The sequence below is a fragment of the Mustelus asterias genome, chromosome 1, assembly GCF_964213995.1.
Source record: "Mustelus asterias chromosome 1, sMusAst1.hap1.1, whole genome shotgun sequence".
In the NCBI taxonomy this organism is placed as follows: domain Eukaryota; kingdom Metazoa; phylum Chordata; class Chondrichthyes; order Carcharhiniformes; family Triakidae; genus Mustelus; species Mustelus asterias.
Genome location: NC_135801.1, coordinates 103,069,078 through 103,092,427, shown reverse-complemented (window position 1 = coordinate 103,092,427; position 23,350 = coordinate 103,069,078). Strand labels below are relative to the sequence as shown.

General features: G+C 43.1%; 1 protein-coding gene across 3 annotated transcripts in view; it reads left to right on the top strand.

Moving 5' to 3' along the window:
- arap2 (ArfGAP with RhoGAP domain, ankyrin repeat and PH domain 2) overlaps nt 1-23,350 on the top strand; it is a 361,519-nt gene that overhangs the window by 75,790 nt on the left and 262,379 nt on the right. For 2 of the 3 annotated variants that reach the window (XR_013498288.1, XM_078215698.1), the window contains exons 3-5: nt 6,387-6,472; nt 20,200-20,273; nt 22,737-22,819. Coding sequence is in view for 2 of the 3 variants with exons in the window: in XM_078215698.1 (XP_078071824.1) it covers nt 6,387-6,472; nt 20,200-20,273; nt 22,737-22,819 (243 nt within the window). In the remaining variant the exon portion in view is untranslated. The remainder of the gene's footprint in view (nt 1-6,386; nt 6,473-20,199; nt 20,274-22,736; nt 22,820-23,350) is intronic. The other variant, XM_078215708.1, reaches the window with a different exon arrangement.

Here is a 23,350-nt window from a genome sequence, read left to right as displayed (position 1 = left end):
GAAACTCATCTCCCTCTCTGCTTTTTGCATTATTACTGTCTCAATCTAAATTAGGATAATTAAAGTCCCCCATTATAATTATTCTACAATTCTTGCAAGTCTCTGTAATTTCCTTGTAATTTTTTTCCTTTACATCTTTCCCACTAGTTGGTGGCCTATAGAATGCACCCAGCAGAGCAATGGTACTGTGATTGTTTCCTGGCTCTAACTGAATAGATTCTGTCCTTCACCCTTCTAGGACATCCTCTCTCCAGCACTGTAATGTTCTCCTTAATCAATACCGCACCCCCCCCCCCCCTTCTTTCCTGGACACCTTGAATTCAGAATTGTTTAGTATCTCGTCCTGAACATTGCTGTGTCAGGTTTCCATTATCACAGGTTGGCTATTGCACCTGTGATAACTTTACTTACCACAATCACATACGTGCACTGCAACACTAATTTTAGATCTTAAGTTGCCTTTTCTTCTGATCTCCTGCTAATACCTTCCTGTTTCCTATTCTATTGTTATCTGTCTCTTCTAATTGTCTGCGCATTTTGGTTTTTGTCTCTAATAATAGCTTCAGACTTACAGTCCACAATGCTGACATGTTAGTATAAACCCTCCTCAATAACATGAACAAATCCAGTTCCCCTCACAAAGGACATTGGCCCCAGCTGCATTCAGGTGCAACCTGTCTGGCTTGCACAAGTCACATCTCCCCCAGAGCCAGTTCCAAGGTCCAAGGAATCCAAAGCGCTCCCTCCCATTACATCTCTCCAACCATATATTCATCAGTTGTGTCTTCCTGTTTCTATACTCACTCCCGCTTGCATTGGGAATAATCTGGAGATTACTACCTTTGAGCTCAGGCTTTGCTATTATTATGATTTCCATGAGAGAACTGCAGCCCAAACTAACCAAATTGACACCCAAATGAAGAAAATACCAACATAAGAACATAAGAAATAGGAGCAGGAGTAGGCCATCTAGCCCCTCGAGCCTGCCCCGCCATTCAATAAGATCATGGCTGATCTGAAGTGGATCAGTTCCACTTACCCGCCTGATCTCTATACCCCTAATTCCCTTACCGATCAGGAATCCATCTATCCGTGATTTAAACATATTCAACGAGGTAGCCTCCACCACTTCAGTGGGCAGAGAATTCCAGAGATTCACCACCCTCTGAGAGAAGAAGTTCCTCCTCAACTCTGTCCTAAACCGACCCCCCTTTATTTTGAGGCTGTGCCCTCTAGTTCTAGTTTCCTTTCTAAGTGGAAAGAATCTCTCCACCTCTACCCTATCCAGCCCCTTCATTATCTTATAGATCTCTATAAGATCCCCCCTCAGCCTTCTAAATTCCAACGAATACAAACCCAATCTGCTCAGTCTCTCCTCATAATCAACACCCCTCATCTCTGGTATCAACTTGGTGAACCTTCTCTGCATTCCCTCCAAGGCCAGTCTATCCTTCCGCAAATAAGGGGACCAATACTGCACACAGTATTCCAGCTGCGGCCTCACCAATGCCCTGTACAGATGCAGCAAGACACCTCTGCTTTTATATTCTATCCCCCTTACGATATAGGCCAACATCCCATTTGCCTTCTTGATCACCTGTTGCACCACAAAATTTCACTTTTTGTAACTTTTATTTTAATGAACCAGAAAATATGTAAATGAAACATGAATTAACCGGCAAATGATACTTCAAATAAAAACGTAAATCTCACTTTGGATAGTCGTTGCAACAAAGATACGTTTTACAGAACCACAATCCCCACATCACTTCCTGTACAAATGCAGCAATATGTAGCTCCCCAGTTGCAAGATATGCTGTTCTTAATTCAGGCAGGGTAGGTCCCTATCTGGCGACAGCTTTTGCCTTCATTTATCATCAGCAAGACGAGCCCTCTCCCACTTGGGTCATGTCAGCCCCGATAGTATAACTTCCCAGTGTCCCTTAACTGGCCAACCAATAACACTCCGGTTCATGGTTTGGCCATTCCTGGGAAAACACTCAGCTCTTTAGCGTCTCTGAGCTGCTCACAAAGCTTTTCCTCCGTTTTAGTCAGCTCACACATTGCCTCCAAGCATTCCTGTCTCCTTTTCTGCCACACAGAAAACTGACCTCTTTTTGACAGATTTGCTGCTTCTCAGAAGTATTTGATGTGTTACTCCTTCTGTCTCTGTCTGCTTTCCGTTTGTGTCTCATCTGTGTGCTGACCACCCTCATCCTGCTTGTTACTCTGCTTTGTGTCTGAAGCTCTCCTTTGTGTCTGAAGCTCTCCTTTGTGTCTGAAGCTCTCCTTTGTGTCTGAAGCTCTCCTTTGTGTCTGAAGCTCTCCTTTGTGTCTGAAGCTCTCCTTTGTGTCTGAAGCTCTCCTTTGTGTCTGAAGCTCTCCTTTGTGTCTGAAGCTCTCCTTTGTGTCTGAAGCTCTCCTTTGTGTCTGAAGCTCTCCTTTGTGTCTGAAGCTCTCCTTTGTGTCTGAAGCTCTCCTTTGTGTCTGAAGCTCTCCTTTGTATCTGAAGCTCTCCTTTGTGTCTGAAGCTCTCCTTTGTGTCTGGAGCTCTCCTTTGTGTCTGGAGCTCTCCTTTGTGTCTGGAGCTCTCCTTTGTGTCTGGAGCTCTCCTTTGTGTCTGGAGCTCTCCTTTGTGTCTGGAGCTCTCCTTTGTGTCTGAAGCTCTCCTTTGTGTCTGCCAACCGCACAGCTTCTGATCTTAACTTCCTTCCAATTGGTACTATTGTCAGGTCACATGGACCAGCATTTTCAGTTGAGCCCTTAACAATTGATGTAAACTCTTTAAAAGTCGCTTCCTACCTTTCTTGAAAACCACTCCGATTCCACAGACATATCAAAGGAATTACAAATTGTCCTTACTGTACTGCCTCTGGGTCAAAGGTCGTCACATTAATATCCTTCCTAACTCCTTATCCCTCTTTCTATCTATGTCATTGCTATCAATATAGGCCATGATTGTTCACCCTTCCCCCTCAGAGTGCCCTGCAGCTGCTCAGTGACATCCTTGAAAGAGCCTTTCTTTTCCCCTACCCTTCAGACCCCCTACTGCTATTACTTTTGCAATATCCCTCATGCACCTCTCTTCGCCCCACCCAAACCACACCTGGGCCAGCTGTGATGCAATGTGGACATGGCTCTGACTGCAGATGCCAGATGAACTTTCTCTTTTACCTGCAATCAGATCTAAATAGTTGCTGGCGAGTGAGATGCACTCTGTTGTACCTTCCTGATCCTCTTTGACTGCCTGGCAGTTATCTTTTATCTCTCTCTGCCTGCACATCCTTAACTGCAGGGTGACCACATCTACAAAACATGTTATCCACAAATATCTCAACTTCACTGCAGTGATGGAAGCTGTTGCTTAAGCTCCGAAACTTGAAGGTTAAACTGCAGTTTCTGTTGACATGTCCTGCCTACCATCCAGCACGTGAGAACATTGGGAGAGCTGTCTCGTAACTAGTGGATCAATGGCTCAACATAATCATACTCATGGCATCATACCTTCCAGATAATGTCCCAGATACCTCCATCACAATCCCTCGCAGTGACCTGTCCCATTGGGAGGACAGAACCTGGATTAGAATCCCAGAAAACTCTCCCTAATGGCACTGTGGATGTACCTACATCATATGCAGCAGTTCAAAGGTAGCTCACTATCAGTTTCTCAAGGTGATTGGTTGCCTTATTCTCAAACTGAGATTCCAGGTGCACCATAAACTAATAATCTGTTTGAAATTGAATTTACCAATCATCACACCTTTAAGAGACTGTGAAGGAGACTGAACCAAAATGGTGCATTGCATGTACATTTTATTAGATTTAAAGAAGTTGTAGTCACCACAGAGCTAGCACCAAGCTAGCTGACGAACAAACCACAATCCCCACCCTCAGCAACAGAATAGAACTTCAACAAGAGATTAACACAACGGGTACAACATTAGCTGGTTCTGTCGGAAGGAGTGCTGAAGTCAGAATCTTACCCCCTTTGCCTCCAGATGTGAACAATTTCTGTTGTTTTATACCTTCTTATCTTGCTGTTTGTAGCCTAGATATTATGGAAGATAGATTGTTTGCTCGATCTAGTCAAGGGCTTCCGCCTCATCTTGTTATTTGCAGCCTGTTTAGTTAACATGGGAGATCAATAGCTGTTAGAACTCATCAAGGACTTTTTGGCTTGTTCGAGAAGTGTGCAGGGATACTTAGCCTTTCCAAGATGTAAAGTATCTAAGTAAGTGTGTGTACACATTCTAGGATATTTTTGTGTACACTTTTTGTTATATTCCACAGATGACACCAGAAAAGAAAACATAATTAATTATTCAAAGTATAGAGTGATAGAATCTCTACAGTGCAGAAGGAGATAATACGCCCCATCGAGTCTGCACCGACAACAATCCCACCCAGACCCTATCCCTGTAACCCCACACATTCACCCCGCTAATTTCCCTGACACGAAGGGGCAATTTATCATGGCCAATCAACCTAACCCGCACATCTTTGGACTGTGGGAGGAGACAGGAGCACCCGGAGGAAACCCACACAGACACAGGGAGAATGTGCAAACTCCACACAGACAGTGACCCCAGCCGGGAATCAAATCCGGGTTCCTGGCGCTGTGAGGCAGCAGTGCTAACCACTGTGCCACCGTGCTGCGCTGTGTGTCAGGTTGATTCAGAATTCTGAATAAGAAAGTTGTGGATTCGAGCCATGTTCTTTCTACTTGAGCAATTAGGCCCAGATTTTGTGATCATCTGTGAAGGAATGTTACCTGCCATCCACTTTCCTGACAGCTGGCTGCAAAGATTTCACCAGCTTTAGAGTGTAAACTTGCTCTAGTCTAGTGTATGGTCCAGTACATAGCCAACAGTGCTATCTGTTTAATGTAATAGCAAGGTTCCTGTGGTGAACCATAGTTGGTTACCACTATGAGTGCTGAGCCATGGATGGTCAGCACTATGGGTGTTTGTAGATATGTTACTGTTGGGGTTAGGGTTAGGCTGTTCTACCTGTTGATATTGTTCTGTGGTACACTCCAGTTGGCTCCGCCTACCTGGGGAAGTATAAAGGTCACTGCACTGCCTGGTGACCCTTTAGTCTGGGATTGTATTGTATATAGTGTGCCCCATTCTTGTTAGTAATAAAAGCCTTTATTTCCCGGGTACAATCTAGCCTCCCGAGTGATTTAATCGCGCATCAGTTCCTCAACTAACCAGAATGAAGAATCCTCATTTAAACTTATCATGCTGTTAAAAATTCAGTTATACCTTCACACACCCAAATTTTCAGGTATCTGGAGTGTGGAGTTCATGAGTAAGTACACACAGTCCACATTGTATTACTTCAGTACAGGATCCATTAGCAAGGACTGAAGCAGTACCTCCTGTGGAGAATCAGTGTAGTCCTCACAGCACTTTTCTGATGTCTGCATTTAACTGTGCATACTCGGATGCCAACAGTAGCTGTCCATTTTATGTCATTTTAACGAGTGCTGTTAAGCTTATTCTTTTCGTAAGATCTGGCCCAATATCTGGGTTGGCATTTCAGTGCAGTACTGAAGGAGTCCTGCAATATTGGATGTGCTCTCTTTCAGACGAGACATTAAACTATTACTGTCTATGGAACTTTCTCAGTCCAGGTGACTTGCACAGAAACTAGAAGCAGGAGTAGGCCATTTGAGCCTACTCCGCCATTCATTATGATCATGGCTGATCATCAAATTCAGCATCCTGATCCCATCTATCCCCTGATCCTTTCAACCCCAAGAACTATATCTAATTTCTTCTTGAAATCACATGGTTTAGCCTCAACCAGTTTCTGGGTAGTGAATTCCACAAATTCACCACCACTCTCTAGGTGAAGAAATTTCTCCTCACCTCAGTCTTAAAAGGTTTCCCCCTTATCCTCAAACTGGACTCCCCCACCATCGGGAACATTCTTTCTGAATCTACCCTGTCTAATCCTGTTAGAATTTTATATGTTTCCTGACAGTGACTGTGCTGCAGAAATAATTGATTTGGTGTGAAGCACTTCAGGGGTGAGAAAGGTGTTCACTAAATTCAGGTTATTTAAGCCAGGTATTGATGCGTATGATTACACACACAATGTACAACTAATAGCTGTGGTTTACAGAAACCAAGCTGTATGACCATGAGCCATCTGAAGGTCTATATATAGAGGTTTACAGCAATGTGACGCATGTCCTTTGTGAATTTGGATGTTTTCAATCCTTTTTAAAGAAGTTGTCATTATTATGATAGTCTGAGATTGTGTACACCAACAATAAATATGGTTGTGTACAGAGATTTAATCACTAGTAACATTGTGAACATCCTCCCTGCAATTGAAAACAATTGTTTTACATTTCCACTTGATTTTAACCACAGTTCCTTACTGAAAAGAAGAAACCTCAACCTTTCACATATCTCCAGTTGTGACGTTGCACAAAGCCCGCTGTTGGCTGATATGTACAGTAAGTAAGATTTCAACTTCTTTCAATGTTACTTTGCAAAACTGAGATTGCTGCAACAATACATAGTGTTTTCTAACCTTGTGGTCTCCCTTATTCCATTGATAACCGCAGAGGTCAATAATTTGTTATAATGCATTTCCATTGCGATTGCCATATATAATAACATCAATCCACTGAGGAGTGGTATACTATCCCTGTGCTGCTGATATCTGCCATGTAACTGACCAAAGAAGAGTTGCTGATATTGTGCAAAGCCATTTTTATTTGTGTTTAAAACATTTCAGCCAACTGGTTGCTTGATTATGAGCTGGGGGCGGTGGAGTGGGGTGAGGCATGCTGGGAATGGGAGAGAGAGCGAGAGCATAAGTTCAAAGCTTTGCTTAAATGCATTCCCTCAAGAGTTTAACATTTAAATCAATTAAATCTCTGGTGATCTCCTTGGAGAAATTGTGAAGTAATGGTACGAATTAACATTTTCAAAACTGGAATAGGCGATTGATCTCCCGATGCAGCTCCTGCCAATTCTGGTGAAGCGGTTCTTGTTTGGGTGGATCCCACTAGTGCAACCCACACCCAGGTTGTCGTGGCATCTCATTGCCAGCTATGAGGATGATGGCATAAGGACCAAAAAAAAATCACCTGGAAATGGAGCCTGTGTAATTCTTCCAAATTTGCTGATAACACCAAACTGGATGGGAACATTAAGTTGTGAGGAAGATGTAAGGAGATATCAAGAGGACTAGGACAGGCTAAGTGAATGGACTAGAAGATGGTGGATGGAATATTGTGTGATGAAGTGTGAAGTTATTCACCTTGCTGGTTAAAAAACATAAATGTGGAGATGCCGGCGTTGGACTGGGGTAAACACAGTAAGAAGTTTAACAACACCAGGTTAAAGTCCAACAGGTTTATTTGGTAGCAAAAGCCACACAAGCTTTCGAGGCTCTGAGCCCCTTCTTCAGGTGAGTGGGAATTACCACTCACCTGAAGAAGGGGCTCAGAGCCTCGAAAGCTTGTGTGGCTTTTGCTACCAAATAAACCTGTTGGACTTTAACCTGGTGTTGTTAAACTTCTTACTGTAAAAAACATAAAGGCAGAGTATTAAATAGTGAGAGGTTGGAAAGTATGGGTGTCCAAAGAGACCTGAGTGTCCTTGTTCATGAGTCACTAAAAGCTTTTGTGTAAGTGCAGCAAGCAATTCGGAAGGCAAATAATATGTTGGTCTACGTTGCAAGGGGATTTGAGTACAGGAGTAAAGCTGTCTTGTTGCTAATGTATAGAGCCTTGGTGAGATGGCACCTGGAGTATTGTACAGTTTAGGTCACCGTATCTAAGGAGGGATATACTTGCCATAGAAGGACTAATCCCTGGGATAATGGGAAAGTCCTATAATGGGAGATTGAGAAGGCTGGATCTGTATTCCCTAAGTTCCAAGGAATGAAGTTAGACCCCATTGAAACTTACAAAATTCTTACTGGATGTGACAGGATGGATGTGGGTAAGATGTTTCCTCTGACTCGTGAGTCTGAAACCAGGGGACATAATCTCCGAGTAAGGGGGGAGCCATTTAAGGCCAAGGTGAGAAGGAATTCCTTCACTTGGAGGGTGGTGGACCTTTGGAATTCTCTACCCCAGAGTGGAAGCTCGAGCATGTTCAAAATAGAAATCAATAGATGTCTGTAAACTAATGAAGTCAAGGGATATGGTAATAATGGGGAAAGTGGCATTGAACTAGATGTAAGAATGTAGTATCGAGGTAGATGATCAGCCGTGATCTACTTGAATGGCAGAGCAGGTTTGATAGGCTGAATGGCCTAAGAAAGGAACTGGGCAAGAGCTACACACACACAACATGGAGGGAGGGAGGAAGAGAGAGAGCAACACACAGTGGGAAAGGGAGAGAGGGCAATGTGCACTGTGGGAGGGAGAGAGGGCAATGTGCACTGTGGGAGGGAGAGTATTGAACATTGTGGTTCAAAGTTCAAAGTAATCATACTTGCTAAAGCTTCCTTGAATGTATTTGTCCTATCGCACTATGTTCTGAGGATTGACACATTGTTGTTCAGCACTGACTGTAGTGCAATAATGACTGATTTGGCATTCTGGAACTTCATTATATAATATAAAAGCAATGCACACTAAGAGGCTGAGAGATAGCAACATTCACTGGTGAAAGGGGAGGTCATATTGGCCTATGATGTACGCTGTTGCACAAATGTTTTATGGCAGCTATTAAATGAAGTCAGCTTGGCAGGACTACTCTGGTTCTACAAAGTGACAGTAACCCAGAAGTGCTTCTAAATTACTGAGTTAATCACTGCAGCAGACTATGGTTTAAATGCCTCACTTGTTGCAGTATGGTCAATGGCATTTAGTGTCTTACCAATATTTTTGTGATGTGGAGATGCTGGTGTTGGACTGGGATGGAGAAGGTGAGAGGTTATAATCCAACAGATTTATTTGAAATCGCAAGCTTTCGGAGTGCTGCTCCTTTGTCACCTATCAACATTTTTGTATTATACATTCCTTTATGTTATGGTGCAGCTCGGTGGCACAGTGGTTAGCACTGCTGCCTCACAGCACCGGGGACCCGGGTTCAAATCTGGCCTCGGGTGTCTGTCTGAATGGAGTTTGCACATTCTCTCCGTGTCTGCATGGGTTTCCTCCGGGTGCTCCGGTTTCCCCCCTCACCCCCAAAGATGTGCAGGTTAGGTGGATTGGCCATGTTAAATTGTCCCTTAGTGAGAAGGGGGATTAGTAGGGTAAATAAGCAGGATTACGGGGATAGGGCCTCCATGGGATTGTTGTCGGTGCAGGCTTGATGGGCTGAATGGCCTCCTTCTACACTGTAGAGATTCTATCCATATTCCTTGCAAGCATTTTCAAGTACGTTTTTTTGTGTTTATTATGTGAGTCGGGGCAGCTTTGCTGCTGCTCCCTGAGGGTCAACCTCACCCCTCTGATACTGGACATCATCCATGTGTGTGGGAGTTAGTGCAACTGAACCAGCTTTTTGGTTTTGGTTCAATTTATTAATTTTTGTAAGCTGCTGTGTATTGTACAAAGTCAGTAAATATGGAAAAGAAAGTCCAGAGTTTTATGAATGATATGAAATCAGTGTTATTTATTAAGTGTTTCTCATTGCGGTTAATATTGTAGAAACATTCATAGAAGAATAAAATCCTGGAATCCCAACAGTGCAGAAGGAGGCCATTCGGCCCATTAAGCCTACACTGACAACAATCCCACCCAGGCCCTATCCCTATAACCCCATGTATTTGCCCTGCTAATCCCCTGACACTAAGGGACAATTTAGCATGGCCAATCCACCTAACCTGCACATCTTTGGACTGTGGGAAACCCATGCAGACACAGGGCGAACATGCAAACTCCACCCAGATAGTCACGCAGGGCCAGAATTGAACTCGGGTACCTGGCGCTGTGAGGCAGCAGTGTTAACTACCGTGCAGTCCGTGCCGTCACAAAAATGATTTTATTTAAGCATTACTTACCTTTTAAAACTTTTCAATTACTTTGTGTTCTTTCTTTGATTCATTAATTACTTATCTCGGGATAAAAAAAGTCAAATTTTTTACTTTGGTCTTGTTGATAATGAGAACCTCGATCAAGGTAAATGCAATAACATTCGCAAACAGTGGGCAAATGTCATGTGACTGAGCATCATATAGTATGTCACCTGACTGCATGTTATGTGATCAAATGTCACATGATTAAATCACTCCGAACGTTTCAGACCAGAGCTGACGATCGTCGTAGGGGCGTAGCTTCACAGTAAGTCAGTGAATGAGTAATTCATGCTACTGTGAGGGAGGATCTGTGTTTGGCCACTGATTTTGTTAAAATTCTGAAGTCAGCAGTTATATCTATATGAAGGAACGGCAGGTCTGAGCCTGAATCAATGATGTTTTTATTCATATTCATTTGTGCAGTTATGGTCAGTTTTCACAATATTAAGTATGTCAGAATCCCAGGGTCTTGGTGAAATCCATTAATATGGTTGGTGGTACAGATTTAAAATTGAGATTTGGAGACCCCTCACCAAACACCCCGTGGGTTTGCTGCAGCATTTCAAGAAGGCAGCTTACCACCAACCTCTCAAAGGCAATTAGAGACGAAAGTAAATGCTGGCTTAGCCAGTGATGGCCATATTCTGTGATAGGATTTTTAAAAATCGTCAATGAAGATGGCAGGATAGGTTGAGAGAGTGGTTAATAACACATACAGTATCCAAGGCTTTATTGATAGGGACATAGAGTACAAGAACAAGGAGGTGAAGATAAACTTGTATAAAACATTAGTTCCACCTCAACTGGAGCGTTCAGTTCTAGGTGCTACACTTCAGGGTAGATGAAAAGATATTAGAGACACTTCAGAAAAGAGACCCAAGAATATTTCCAGGGATGAGGAACTTCAGTTATGGAGGTAGATTGGAGAAGTTAGAACTGTTTTTCTTGGAGACGAGGAGGTTTTTTTATCCAGGTATTCAAAATTATGAGGAGTCTGGACAGAGTAAATTGGGCAAAACTCTTGTGAAAGGATTGAGAATGAGAGGCCACAGATTTACAGTACTTGGATGAAGAAGCAATGGAGACATGGGAAACGTATTCACGCAGCAAGTGGATAGGATCTGGAATACACTGTGAGTGTGTGGAGATTGGTTCAATCAAGGCATTCAAAAGGGAGTTGGATTATTGTCTGAAAAGGGAATTAGATTATTGTCTGACATGAAAGAATGTGCCATAACAGAGAAAAGGCGGGGAAATGGTGAATTGTTCATTTAGGCAGGTGAGAACATAGAAACTATTATTATCACGAAAGAGGTAGTGTTGGGCAAGTTAATGGGGCTAAAGGTAGACAAGTCCCCTGGTCCTGATGGAATGCATCCCAGGGTACTCAAAGAGATGGTGGGAGAAATAGCAAATGCACTCCTGGCAATTTACCAGAATTCGCTGGACTCTGGGGTGGTTCCCGCAGATTGGGAAACAGTAAATGTGACGCCACGGTTTAAAAAAGAACAGAAGGCAGGTAACTATAGGCCGGTTAGCTTAACTTCTGCAGTAGGGAAAATGCTTGAATCTATCATCAAGGAAGAAATAGCGAGACATCTGGATATAAATTGTCCCATTGGTAAGACGCAGCATGGGTTCATGAAGGGAAGGTCAGGTTTGATTAATTTGGTGGAATTCTTTGAGAACATTACATGCGCAGTGGACAATGGGGAACCTGTGGATGTGGTGTATCTGGATTTCCAAAAGGCATTTGACAAGGTGCCGCACCAAAGACTGCTACATAAGATAAAGGTACACGGTGTTACGGATAATATATTAGCATGGATAGAGGATTGGTTAACTAACAGAAAGCAAAGAGTGGGGGGGTAAATGGGTGTTTTTCTGGTTGGCAATCAGTGACTAGTGGTGTGCCTCAGGGATCAGTGTTGGGACCGCAATTATTTATGATTTATATACATGATTTGGAGTTGGGGACCAAGTGTAGTGTGTCATAATTCACAGATGACTTTAAGATGGGTGGCAGAGCAAAGTGTGCAGAGGACGCTGAAAGTCTACAAAAGGATATAGATAGTCTGAGTGGGCGAGGGTCTGGCAGATGGAGTACAATGTTGGTAAATGTGAGGTCATCCATTTTGGTAGGAATAACAGCAAAATGGACTATTATTTAAATGGTAAAAAATTGCAGCATGCTGCTGTGCAAAGGGACCTGGGTGTCCTTGTGTAAGAACCACAAGGAGTTGGTTTGCAAATGCAGCAGATAATTAAGAAGGCAAATGGAATTTTGTCCTTCATTGCTAGAGGGATGGAGTTTAGAAACAGCGAGGTTATGTTGCAGCTGTATAAGGTGCTGATGAGACCACACCTGGAGTACTGTATACAGTTTTGGTCTCCTTACTTGAGAAAGGATACACTGGCACTGGAGGGGGTGCAGAGGAGATTCACTAGGTTGATTCCGGAGTTGAGAGAGTTGGCTTATGAGGAGAGACTGAGTAGACTGGGGCTATACTCATTAGAATTCAGAAGAATGAGGGGAGATCTTCTAGAAACATACAAGATTATGAAGGGAATAGAAAAGATAGAAGCAGGGAAGTTGTTTCCACTGGCGGGTGAAACTAGAACTAGGGGGCATAGCCTCAAAATAAGGGAAAGCAGATTTAGGACTGAGTTGAGGAGGAATTTCTTCACACAAAGGGTTGTGAATCTGTGGAATTCCCTGCCCAGTGAAACAGTTGAGGCTACCTCATTGAATGTTTTTAAGGCAAGGATAGATAAATTTTTGAACAGTAAAGGAATTAAGGGTTATGGTGAGCGGGTGGGTAAGTGGAGCTGAGTCCACAAAAAGATCAGCCATGATCTTATTGAATGGTGGAGCAGGCTCGAAAGGCCAGATGGCCTACTCCTGCTCTTAATTCTTATGTTCTTAGAGAGCTGAATTATCTGCGCTGTAACAATTCTTTGATTCGTGTAGCTGGCCTCTAGATTCAGGGAAGGTTCTATTAGGTTGGAAGATAGCAAATGTAACCCCATTATTTAAAAAGGAAGGGAGACAAAAAGCTGGAAATAAAGGCCAGTCATCATAGTTTTGTGAAATGGAAATCATGTTTAACCAACTTATTGGAATTATTTGAGGAAGTAATGTGTGTTGTGGATAAAGGAGAACTTGTGGATGCACTGTACTTAGATTTCCACACCAATGGCTATTGTGGAAAATAAAAGCTCATGTTAAAGGGGGTAACAGATTGGCTGGCTAATAGGAAACAAAGAGAAGCCATAAATGGGTATTTTTCAAGTTGATGTGATGTACTGAGTGGTATGGCACAGTAATCAGTGCTGAGACAATTTATATAAATTACTTGGATGAAAGAATTGAAGGGATGGATGCCAATTTTGCTGATGACACAAAGATAGGTAGGAAAGTAAGTTGTGAAGTGGACATAAGGAGGCTACAAAAAGAGATAGCTAGGTTAAGTGAGTGGGCAAAGATCTGGCAAATTGAGTAAAATGTGGGAAAATGTGATCGTGTCGATTTTGGCAGGAACAATGAAACAGACTCGTATCTAACTGGTGAGCGATTGCAGAACTCTAAGGTGCAGAGGGATCTGAGTGTCCGAGTGATGAATCACAAAAGGTCAGTATGCGGATACAGCAAATAATTAGGAAAGCTAATAGAATGTTATTATTTATTGTAACGACTAGGCTTGTATCCACTGGAATTTAGAAGAGTAAGATGTGACTTGATTGAAGCCTATAAGATCATGAGGGGTCTTGACAGGGTGGATGTGGAAAGGATGTTTCCTATCCTGGGAGAATCTGGAACGGGACATCATGTTTAAAAATAAGGGGTCACCCATTTAAGACAGAGGTGAGGCAAAATTATTTCTCTGAGAGTCATGAGTCTTTGGAAACTTTTCCTGAAAAGGAGGTGGAAGCAGAGTTGTTGAACATTTTAAGGAAGAGGAGGATAGATGTAAGTGTAAGTTATCAGAGGCCGGTGAAACGCAGATTTGAGGTTATTATCAGATCAACCATGATCTTATTGAATGGCGGAGCAGGCTTGAGGGGCCAGATGGCCTACTCCTGCTTCTTGTTCTTGTTAGATGGCAGAACAGGCTGAATGGCCTACTCTTGCTCCACGTTCGTGTGTGGTAAAGATCAGTGAATACTTCTTCATAAGGTATCACCAATCCACCACAATACTAGCTTCCCATGCACCACACCCCCATCACTCGCCCATTAACACTTTCTGGCACTCAGGACTGAAGTCTAACATGCAGATATTCCACCTCACCCTCACATGCCTACCCATGCTGCCATTTCATATCAACTTCTCTCTGCTCCAGCTATTCAGCTGTGGAGGCACTTCACCCACACACGTTGTTATGCAATCACTCACATTCTGCCCTTACTCTTGTAGGTCAAGGTGGCACACAATAGCTGGCAGCAGAACAGAACTCTTGGGGTTAAAGGATGCTCTCCTGACCTCAACAGACACATTAGTTCTCAGCTTCAGGAGAAAGACTTCATGACGAGGTCTGTGGCATTCAGCATTGCTGAGAACAGTGAGGATGACTATATCTTCTTGCTTGATGCCCCTTCTCAACTCTCAGCTCATCCTCATTGCGCTATCTGGCAGGATGAGCAAGCAGCAATTGATATGACCATGGACTTCTTGCTATCCACCCTAAATCCCTTCCTTCATCTCAAACTCCTTCTCATTCTTGATTCCCAACGTCCAAGAACTAACACCTGCCAGCTACAGGAGCCCCAAATGGAGGAAAGTCAACAACAGTACGGCACTGATGAAGAGGCCCCATCACTTTATCTGCAGCTAGCAGCCACCAGCTCCGATTTCGGCACTGCAGGTATTTAGAGCTGATATAGAGTTGAGATCAGCCTGTGGTGAGTCATCTGGGCACGCATTGCCTGCAGCCAGGCCAGGGATAAAGGATAGCTTGTTTGATAGTTCACTGGAGGGCAAGGTTGATCAATGAGGTGCTGTGGGCCAACAGCAGCGGAATTGTACTCCAGCACAATCTGCAACCTCATGGCCCTGGCATATCCCCCATTCAACCATTACCATCAAGCCAGGGGATCAACCCTGGTTCAATGGAGAGTGCAGGAGGGCATGCCAGGGGCAGCACCAGGCATACCTAAAAATAATGTGTCAACCTGGCGAAGCTACAAAAAAGGACTACTTGCATGCCAAACAGCAAAATCAGTAAATGATAGACAGAGCTAAGCGATCCCACAATCAACGGATCAGATCTAAGCTCTGCAGTTCTTCCACATCCAGTTGAGAATGGTGGTGGACAATTAAACAACTCACTGGAGGAGGAGGCTCCACAAATATCCCCATCCTCAATGATGGAGGAGCCCAGCACGTCAGTGCAAAAGATAAGGCTGAAGTATTCACAACAATCTTCAGCCAGAAATGCCGAGTGGATGATCCATCTTGGCCTCCTCCAGTGGTCCCCAGCATCTCAGATGCCAGCCTCCACCCAATTTGATTCACTCCACTCAAGAAACGGTTGGAGGCACTGAATACTGCAAAGGCAATGGGCCCTGATAACATAGTACTGAAGATTTGTGCTCCAGAACTTGCTGCTCCCCTCGCCAAGCTCTTCCAGTACAGTTACAACACTAGTATCTACCCAACAGTTGCCCAGGTATGTCCTGTACACACACAGCAGGACAAATCCAACCCGACAAATTACCACCCAATCAATCTACTCTCAATCGTCAGTAAAGTGATGGAAGGGATCATCAACAGTGCTATCAAGCATCATCTGCTCAGCAATAACCTGCTCAGTGATGCCTAGTTTGGGTTTTGCCAGGATCACTCAGCTCCTGACCTCATTACAGCCTTGGTTCAAACATGGACAAAAGAGCTGAATTCCAGAGGTGAGTATCAATGGGTATCAGGGCAAACTCTCCGCTGGTTGGTACACAGGAAGATGGTTGTGGTCGTGGAAGGTCAGTCATCTCCGCTCCAGGACATCTCTGCAGGAGTCCCACAGGGTAGAGTCCTAGGCCCCACAATTTTCAGCTGCTTCTTCAATGACCTTCCCTCCATCATCAGGTCAGAAGTGGGGATGTTCACTGATGATTGCACAATGCTCAGCCCCATTTATGACTCAGATACTGAAGCAGCCCATGATCAAATACAACAAGATCTGGACAATATCCAGGTTTGGGCTGACACGTGGCAAGTAACATTCGCGCCACACAAATGCGAGGCAATGACCATCACCAATAAGAGACACTCTAACCACCGCCCCTTGACCTTCAATGGTGTAACCATCACTGAATCCCCCATTGTCAACATTCTTGGGTTTTCGATTGACCAAAAACTCAACTGGACTCACCACATAAACACAGTGGCTACACGAGCAGGTCAGAGGCTAGGAATACTGCGGCAAGTAACTCAACTCCTGATTCCCCAAAGCCTATCCACCATCTACAAGGTACAAGTCAGGAGTGTGATGGAATACTCCCCACTTGCCTGGATGGGTGCAACTCCAACAACACTCAAGAAGCTTGACACCATCCAGGGCAAAGCAGCCGCCTGCTTGACACCACATCTACAAACATTCAATCCCTCCACCACCGACGCTCAGTAGCAGCAGTGTGTACTATCTACAAGATGCACTGCAGCAATTCAGCAAAGATCCTAAGACAGCACTTTCCAAACCCACGACCACTTCCATCTAGAAGGACAAGGGCAGCAGATAAATGAGAACACCACCACCTGCAATTCCCCTCCAAGCCACTCACCATCATGACTTGGAAATATATCGCCGTTCCTTCGTAGTCGCTGCGTCAAAATCCTGGAATTCCCTCCCTAATGGCATTGTGGGTCAACCCACAGCACATGGACTGCAGAAATTCAAAAAGGCAGCACATCACCACCTTTTAAAGGGCAACTAGGGATGAGCAATAAATGCTGGCCAGCCAGCGACGCCCATGTTCCACAAATGAACAAAAAAAAGGTTGCAGACTTGTTCAGCTGCATGGGGCAGCACGGTGGCACAGTGGTTAGCACTACTGTCTCACAACGCCAGGGATCCGGGTTCAATTCCACCCTCGGGTCACTGTCTGTGTGGAGTTTGCACATTCTCCCTGTGTCTGTGTGAGTTTCCTCCGGTTGCTCTGGTTTCATCCCACAGTCCAAAGATGTGTGGGTTAGGTGGATTGGCCATGGTAAATTGCCCCTTAGTGTCAGGGGGTTTAGCAAGGTGAATATGTGGGTTTACAGTGATAGGGTCTTGGTGGGATTGTTGTTGGTGCAGGCTCGATGAGCTGAACGGCCTCCTCCTGCACTGTAGAGATTCTTTGAACTGAGATGAGTACCTTGATGGGCCAGAGGAGAGGGGAATGCGGAACGGGCATACAAACTGAGATGGTAGCTGCATTGATGGGTCTGTCAGACAGACTCCTGTCGCTGTCAAGGAGCATGGAGGAGTCTTGCTCCAAGTTGGCAGACGAGATGGCACAGAGATTGCCCTGTGCACAACCTCTGCTTCATGCCCCTGCTATGTTGCAGACCCAGAGGCACTGTCAGGTCACTATACTTGTTGTATCCTTTGTGTGCACAGGTCATCAAATCCACTGCCCTTCTATCCGTGAATATGCTGCAGGTATTCACCCAATACTTCCAAAAATGCAGAATACTTGGTAAAGAAAAAGTTCCAAGAAATTACTGTGCTTGAAATTTGGGTGCCTTGCTCTTTAAATAATTCTCCTCTGGGTCCCATCTTTGCTTGTTGTTTTGCAAAGTGAACGATGAGTTATCTGCACATTTGTTTCTCAAATTTAATGATACAATCTTAAGAATTAGGAGCAGGAGTAGGCTACTCAACTCACCGAGCTACCTGTGCCCTTTAATAAGATCGTGGCTATTTTGAATGCGAGGTGAGGTGATTCATTTTGGTAGGACTAATTTAAATGTGGATTACAGGGTCAAAGGTAGGGTTCTGAAGACTGTGGAGGAACAGAGAGATCTTGGGGTCCATATCCACAGATCTCTAAAGGTTGCCACTCAAGTGGATAGAGCTGTGAAGAAGGCCTATAGTGTGTTAGCTTTTATTAACAGGGGGTTGGAGTTTAAGAGCCGTGGGGTTATGCTGCAACTGTACAGGACCTTGGTGAGACCACATTTGGAGTATTGTGTGCAGTTCTGGTCACCTCACTATAAGAAGGATGTGGAAGCGCTGGAAAGAGTGCAGAGGAGATTTATCAGGATGCTGCCTGGTTTGGAGGGTAGGTCTTATGAGGAAAGGTTGAGGGAGCTAGGGCTGTTCTCTCTGGAGCAGAGGAGGCTGTGGGGAGACTTAATAGAGGTTTATAAAATGATGAAGGGGATAGATAGAGTGAACGTTCAAAGACTATTTCCTAGGGTGGATGGAGCTATTACAAGGGGGCATAACTATAGGGTTCGTGGTGGGAGATATAGGAAGGATATCAGAGGTAGGTTCTTTACGCAGAGAGTGGTTGGGGTGTGGAATGGACTGCCTGCAGTGATAGTGGAGTCAGACACTTTAGGAACATTTAAGCGGTTATTGGATAGGCACATGGAGCACACCAGGATGGTAGGGAGTGGGATAGCTTGATCTTCGTTTCAGATAAAGCTCAGCACAACATTGTGGGCCGAAGGGCCTGTTCTGTGCTGTACTGTTCTATGTTCTATGAATCCTGGGGTCACATTACCTGGTTAGCTCATGTTGCATCAGGATAGTGTGCATTGAAGGTTTCCCGACCCCCACGGGTTGCACCTTCTTAGGGCTCAAGGCCTCTGTAGCAATGCTGCACAAGGCAATTTCACACCCCATATGCGTAAAGAAAATGTCTACACCATTTCATTGGAAAGATAAATGCGCATTATTCTCAGGTTGCTGTTCCCACTTGCTTGCACTTTGTTCTTTGAAGTTTGGTCTTCTGTTTGTCCAGCTCTTTGGAACAGCTTCCACTTCTCTCTCTCTTTCACTTTTGATTGTTTTTATTTCCTTAATGATGGTGTCTTGAAGCTACTTGCTGCAGTGTTTAAAATGGATGATCAGTGGAGGATTACAGGAGGATAACTTCTGTTTCAGATCTAGGTAAGAGGGCATTGCCACTTCTGAGCACTGTCCAGTGGTTCTCTACCTGTGTGTGAAGGTTTGTTGAAGATAGGATTGATCTCAGCCATGATAACAACATGATAAAATAACGGGCTAATACATACTAATTGTCTCTTTATTATTAAATTAAAGTACAGGAGAGTGAGAGACACTCAATTAAACTATGTCTGACCATGAATCATCATCTTTCGAAAAGAAGGGGAGAGGGAGGGCATTGAAAATAAATTCTTCGCTAATTGGCTCTATGTTTATGATTCCCTTGAGATTGTGTATTTATGCTGCTGCACATTCAGCAGTAAAGAGATGATGATACTGAGTATCTTTTAAGTAAAACATTAAACTGCATGGTCTTGACTGGGTGCCCCGATGACTGTGGAGCCTCCTGCACCAATTAAGGCTATCAGTTTCACATTTTGTGTGGACCTTGGGAGTAATTTTTCACTTACCCTTCACACGTCGGCCTCTGGTATGAATTCCTTTCACTGATGCATCTGTTGTCTGTTTTGATCAATATAGGATGTACGTGGGCGTTATTGTTGCTTGTTTAGGATGCAGAGGATGGAGCTGAAACTGCAGCTTCCAAGCATCTCTTGACAATTAGTGATGTATTTTTGAAAACTTGATTAATGAATATCATTTCCACTGCTTGTCTACTCCAAAATGCCTTAAGTGCAGATTTTCGATTGTCACGGCAATCTGATTGTGGGGCTGCTCCTGTTACTGTTTTAAACAAATTTCAATCAGATCACCAAATTAGATACGTTAATATGTTTTACAGATGCAAGGATAAAGTTGAAATGTGTTCACATTATCTCAGGATCGAGGTGAATCTCTTAAAGTCCTTGAATTTGACTCATAGACTTAAAGCTACATTTAAATGTTATTGTATTGCCTCCTTATTCCCTTCCAAGTTAACTGTGTTCTGTGTGCGCATATTTGACAGTCATTCTTATTATATTAAGATCTTATAGTCGCTTCAATATATAGTGTTGACCTCTTACTGTAGAAATTAAACAAGATATGCTTTTAAGTATCCAGGGTTAATTCACGTAAGATATTTTACTTTTCCTCTTCACAACAGCAGATGAAAATAAGGCATCGCCGATCACACCATATGGGGAAACCTTCTTGTACCACAAACCTGAAGATGATCAGGTGAGTTTAAATTACAAGAAAACAGAAAATGGACTATGTTTAAAAGAGGATTAACTGAATGGTTGATATATCTATTGTTAAGAGCTCTGTACAACAGAATCATATTCTCTGTGAGGAAATTGTTAAAATTTGGGTTAACGTTGATATATTTTTCATGGATTGTTAGCATTATTGTACTTCAATGGTGATGTAACGCGACTGAATAAATTCCTTGCATTGTAGTCACCATGGATATCGGGGAACTCGTTACTCAAATTCAACCCCTTGAGCTTCCTTAAAATTGACTAAAGTTATATTGATGGGTACATTATGCATTGTCTCTAATCACCACGACATTGTTTAAACTGTCCAAGGGCACTGTGTAAAATGAACGAGGTTCATAATCTGGAGGGACCTTGAATTTATTAAAATAAAATGAGAAAATCCTGTTTTAAAACTTTATTGGCTAGCTATTGCACCAGGGACCGCTGTCAGTCAAGCTTTTGGCAATTTAGTTTAATGATGGTAATCTACAGTGTCCATCACGTATCAGCAGACCTCGGGAGACTTGTTGAATGTACCATTGGGTGAATTAGGTGGTGTTTGTGCAGAAAACTGTGAATCATCCTTATAATTACCTTGTTAATTAGAGTTAGACAAATTAATAATTGGTATTGCCAGCATGGCTTGATGGGCACTTGTTTATAAGTTATTCTGTGATAATATTATTTAATATGTGTGGTGGAATTGATCACTGATGATTAGAGTTTAGGGACCTGCCTCAAATATTCATTTAGACACAGTGATGCTAGTCACTCCAGTAAGTATTGTAGCACTTTGTTTGAGGGGGGACCTGACTGAGGTGTACAGAATTATGAGGGACATAGATTGGATAGATAAGAAGAAACTTTTCCCCTTAGTAGAGGGGTCAATAACCAGGAGGTTAGGTGCATTGATCCGAACAGGTGCCGAGTGTGGCGACTAGGGAAATTTCACAGTAACTTCATTGCAGTGTTAATGTAAGCCTTAGTTGTGACAAATAAGTAAACTTTTTAACTTCTTAATTTAAGGTAAAGAGCAGGGGATTTGAGGAAAAATCTTTTCAACCAGACGATGGTGGGACTCTGAAACTCGCTGCCTGAAAGGGTGGTAGAGGCGGGAACCCTCGCAACATTTAAGAAGCATTTAGATGAGCACTTAAAACACCATAGCTTACATGGTAACAGACGAAGTGCAGAAAAGTCGATTAGAATAGACAGGTATTTGATGGTCGACACAGACACAATGGGCCAAAGGGCCTCTTTCTGTACTGTTAAATTCAATGACTATACCTCTATGGATGGGATCCTATGGCCTCGCTTGTCCCGAAACCGTAAAATCCCGCCTGAGGCAGACGGACCTTCCCATGCTCTACCCTTCACCCACTCCGATCCTGTGGCAGGTGGGACGGTAAAGTTCTGGCGTATAAGTCTGAGTGTACTCATAGCATCATATATCTAACTGTAAAACGTGACAGGCATTGCGACAAGAGTATTTCCACATGATTTGAAATGAATATTTTTATCTTTTGCTTGTGCCCTCATGTATGCCTCTGCAATATTTTTGAAAGCAGAACAAGAACCTTCTTATGACAAGGCCAGACAAAAATTATTACACCGTTTATTTTACAAGTGAATGTCCAGAACAATTGTTACAATTGAACTTATTTAATCATTATGACTTGACATTTAAATAATTGTACAGTTTGGAATTATATATAATATATACACTAGATTGAGAGTAGCCCGGTGGCACAGTGCCTGCCTCACAGCACCAGGGACCTGGTTTCAATTCTGGCCTCGGGTGATTGCGTGGAGTTTGTACATTCTCCCCGTGTCTGCGTGGGTTTCCTCCGGATGCTCCGGTTTCCTCCCACACATTGAAGATGTGCAGGTTAGGTTGATTGGCCATGCTAAATTGCCGCTTAGGGTCTGGGGGATTAGCAGGGTAAATATATGAGGTTATGGGGTGGGATTGTCGGTGCAAGCTTCATGGGCCAAATGGTCTGAATTTCTACCAGGCACATGTTCTTCCCATGAAAATATAATGAGTTACTGCAACAAAACGGAGGTAGAATAGAAAACTTCAGAGCATCATTTTTATTGTTGAATGATATTGAGAATAAAAACACTTTATAGAATGCTCATCCCTCAGCCATAAAGCAGTGTCTTAGGTTCCATAAATTAATTAAAATGGGAACAAAACTGTTGCTTGTGAAATAAAGAAACATTAAAAGTTATGGGAAGCAACATGCAAAGTGTAGGGATTAGGTTCATCAGGTGGAGAAATATACTGGCCTAAACTTGATTGGCCAAATAGCTGTTTCAGTGCTGCAGATATTAATAGTTTGTTATATTTTCCCTTATAACATTCATGCTCAGACATTTTTTCCATCATCAAAAGTGTAATTTATGCAATTGTTTGTGGATCTTTTATCTTTATTAGGAGATTTTAAGCAACCATCATCTTCATGTTAAGGAAACATCAGTAGGAGAGAATAATGAACAAGAGATAAACAGTCAATTAAGGTAGAAATATCTTTTCTTTCTATTATAACAAGCCTTTAATAATTTTCAGGGGAGGCGATGGCCTCGTGATATTATTGCCAGAATACTATTAAACCAGAAACTCAGCTAATGTTCTGGGGACCTGGGTTCGAATCCAACCACGGCCCTCTGAACAAGGGCGACTAGGGATGGGCAATAAATGCCGGCCAGCCAGCAACGTCCATGTTCCACAAATGAATAAAAAAAGACTAACCTGCTATATGAAATACCATTTTATATTATCAACTATCATCCATGCAGGTTTGCAGTTAAATTTAAACATTTTTGACCTCCTGAGTTGGGACAAATGTTCAAAGTTTGCTTCATGGCTTTTCACAAGTGGATGTAATTCTTGCATATGTACAGTTGTTAAGTCTCAATATCTACATAATACAGCAAATTCCTAGACTGTTATATCATATATTGGATACGCTTCCACAGAGCAACTTCACAATATTAAAAACAATTGCCGTTTGCATCTGAAAGATGTATTAAAAAATGGACAATTCTGGA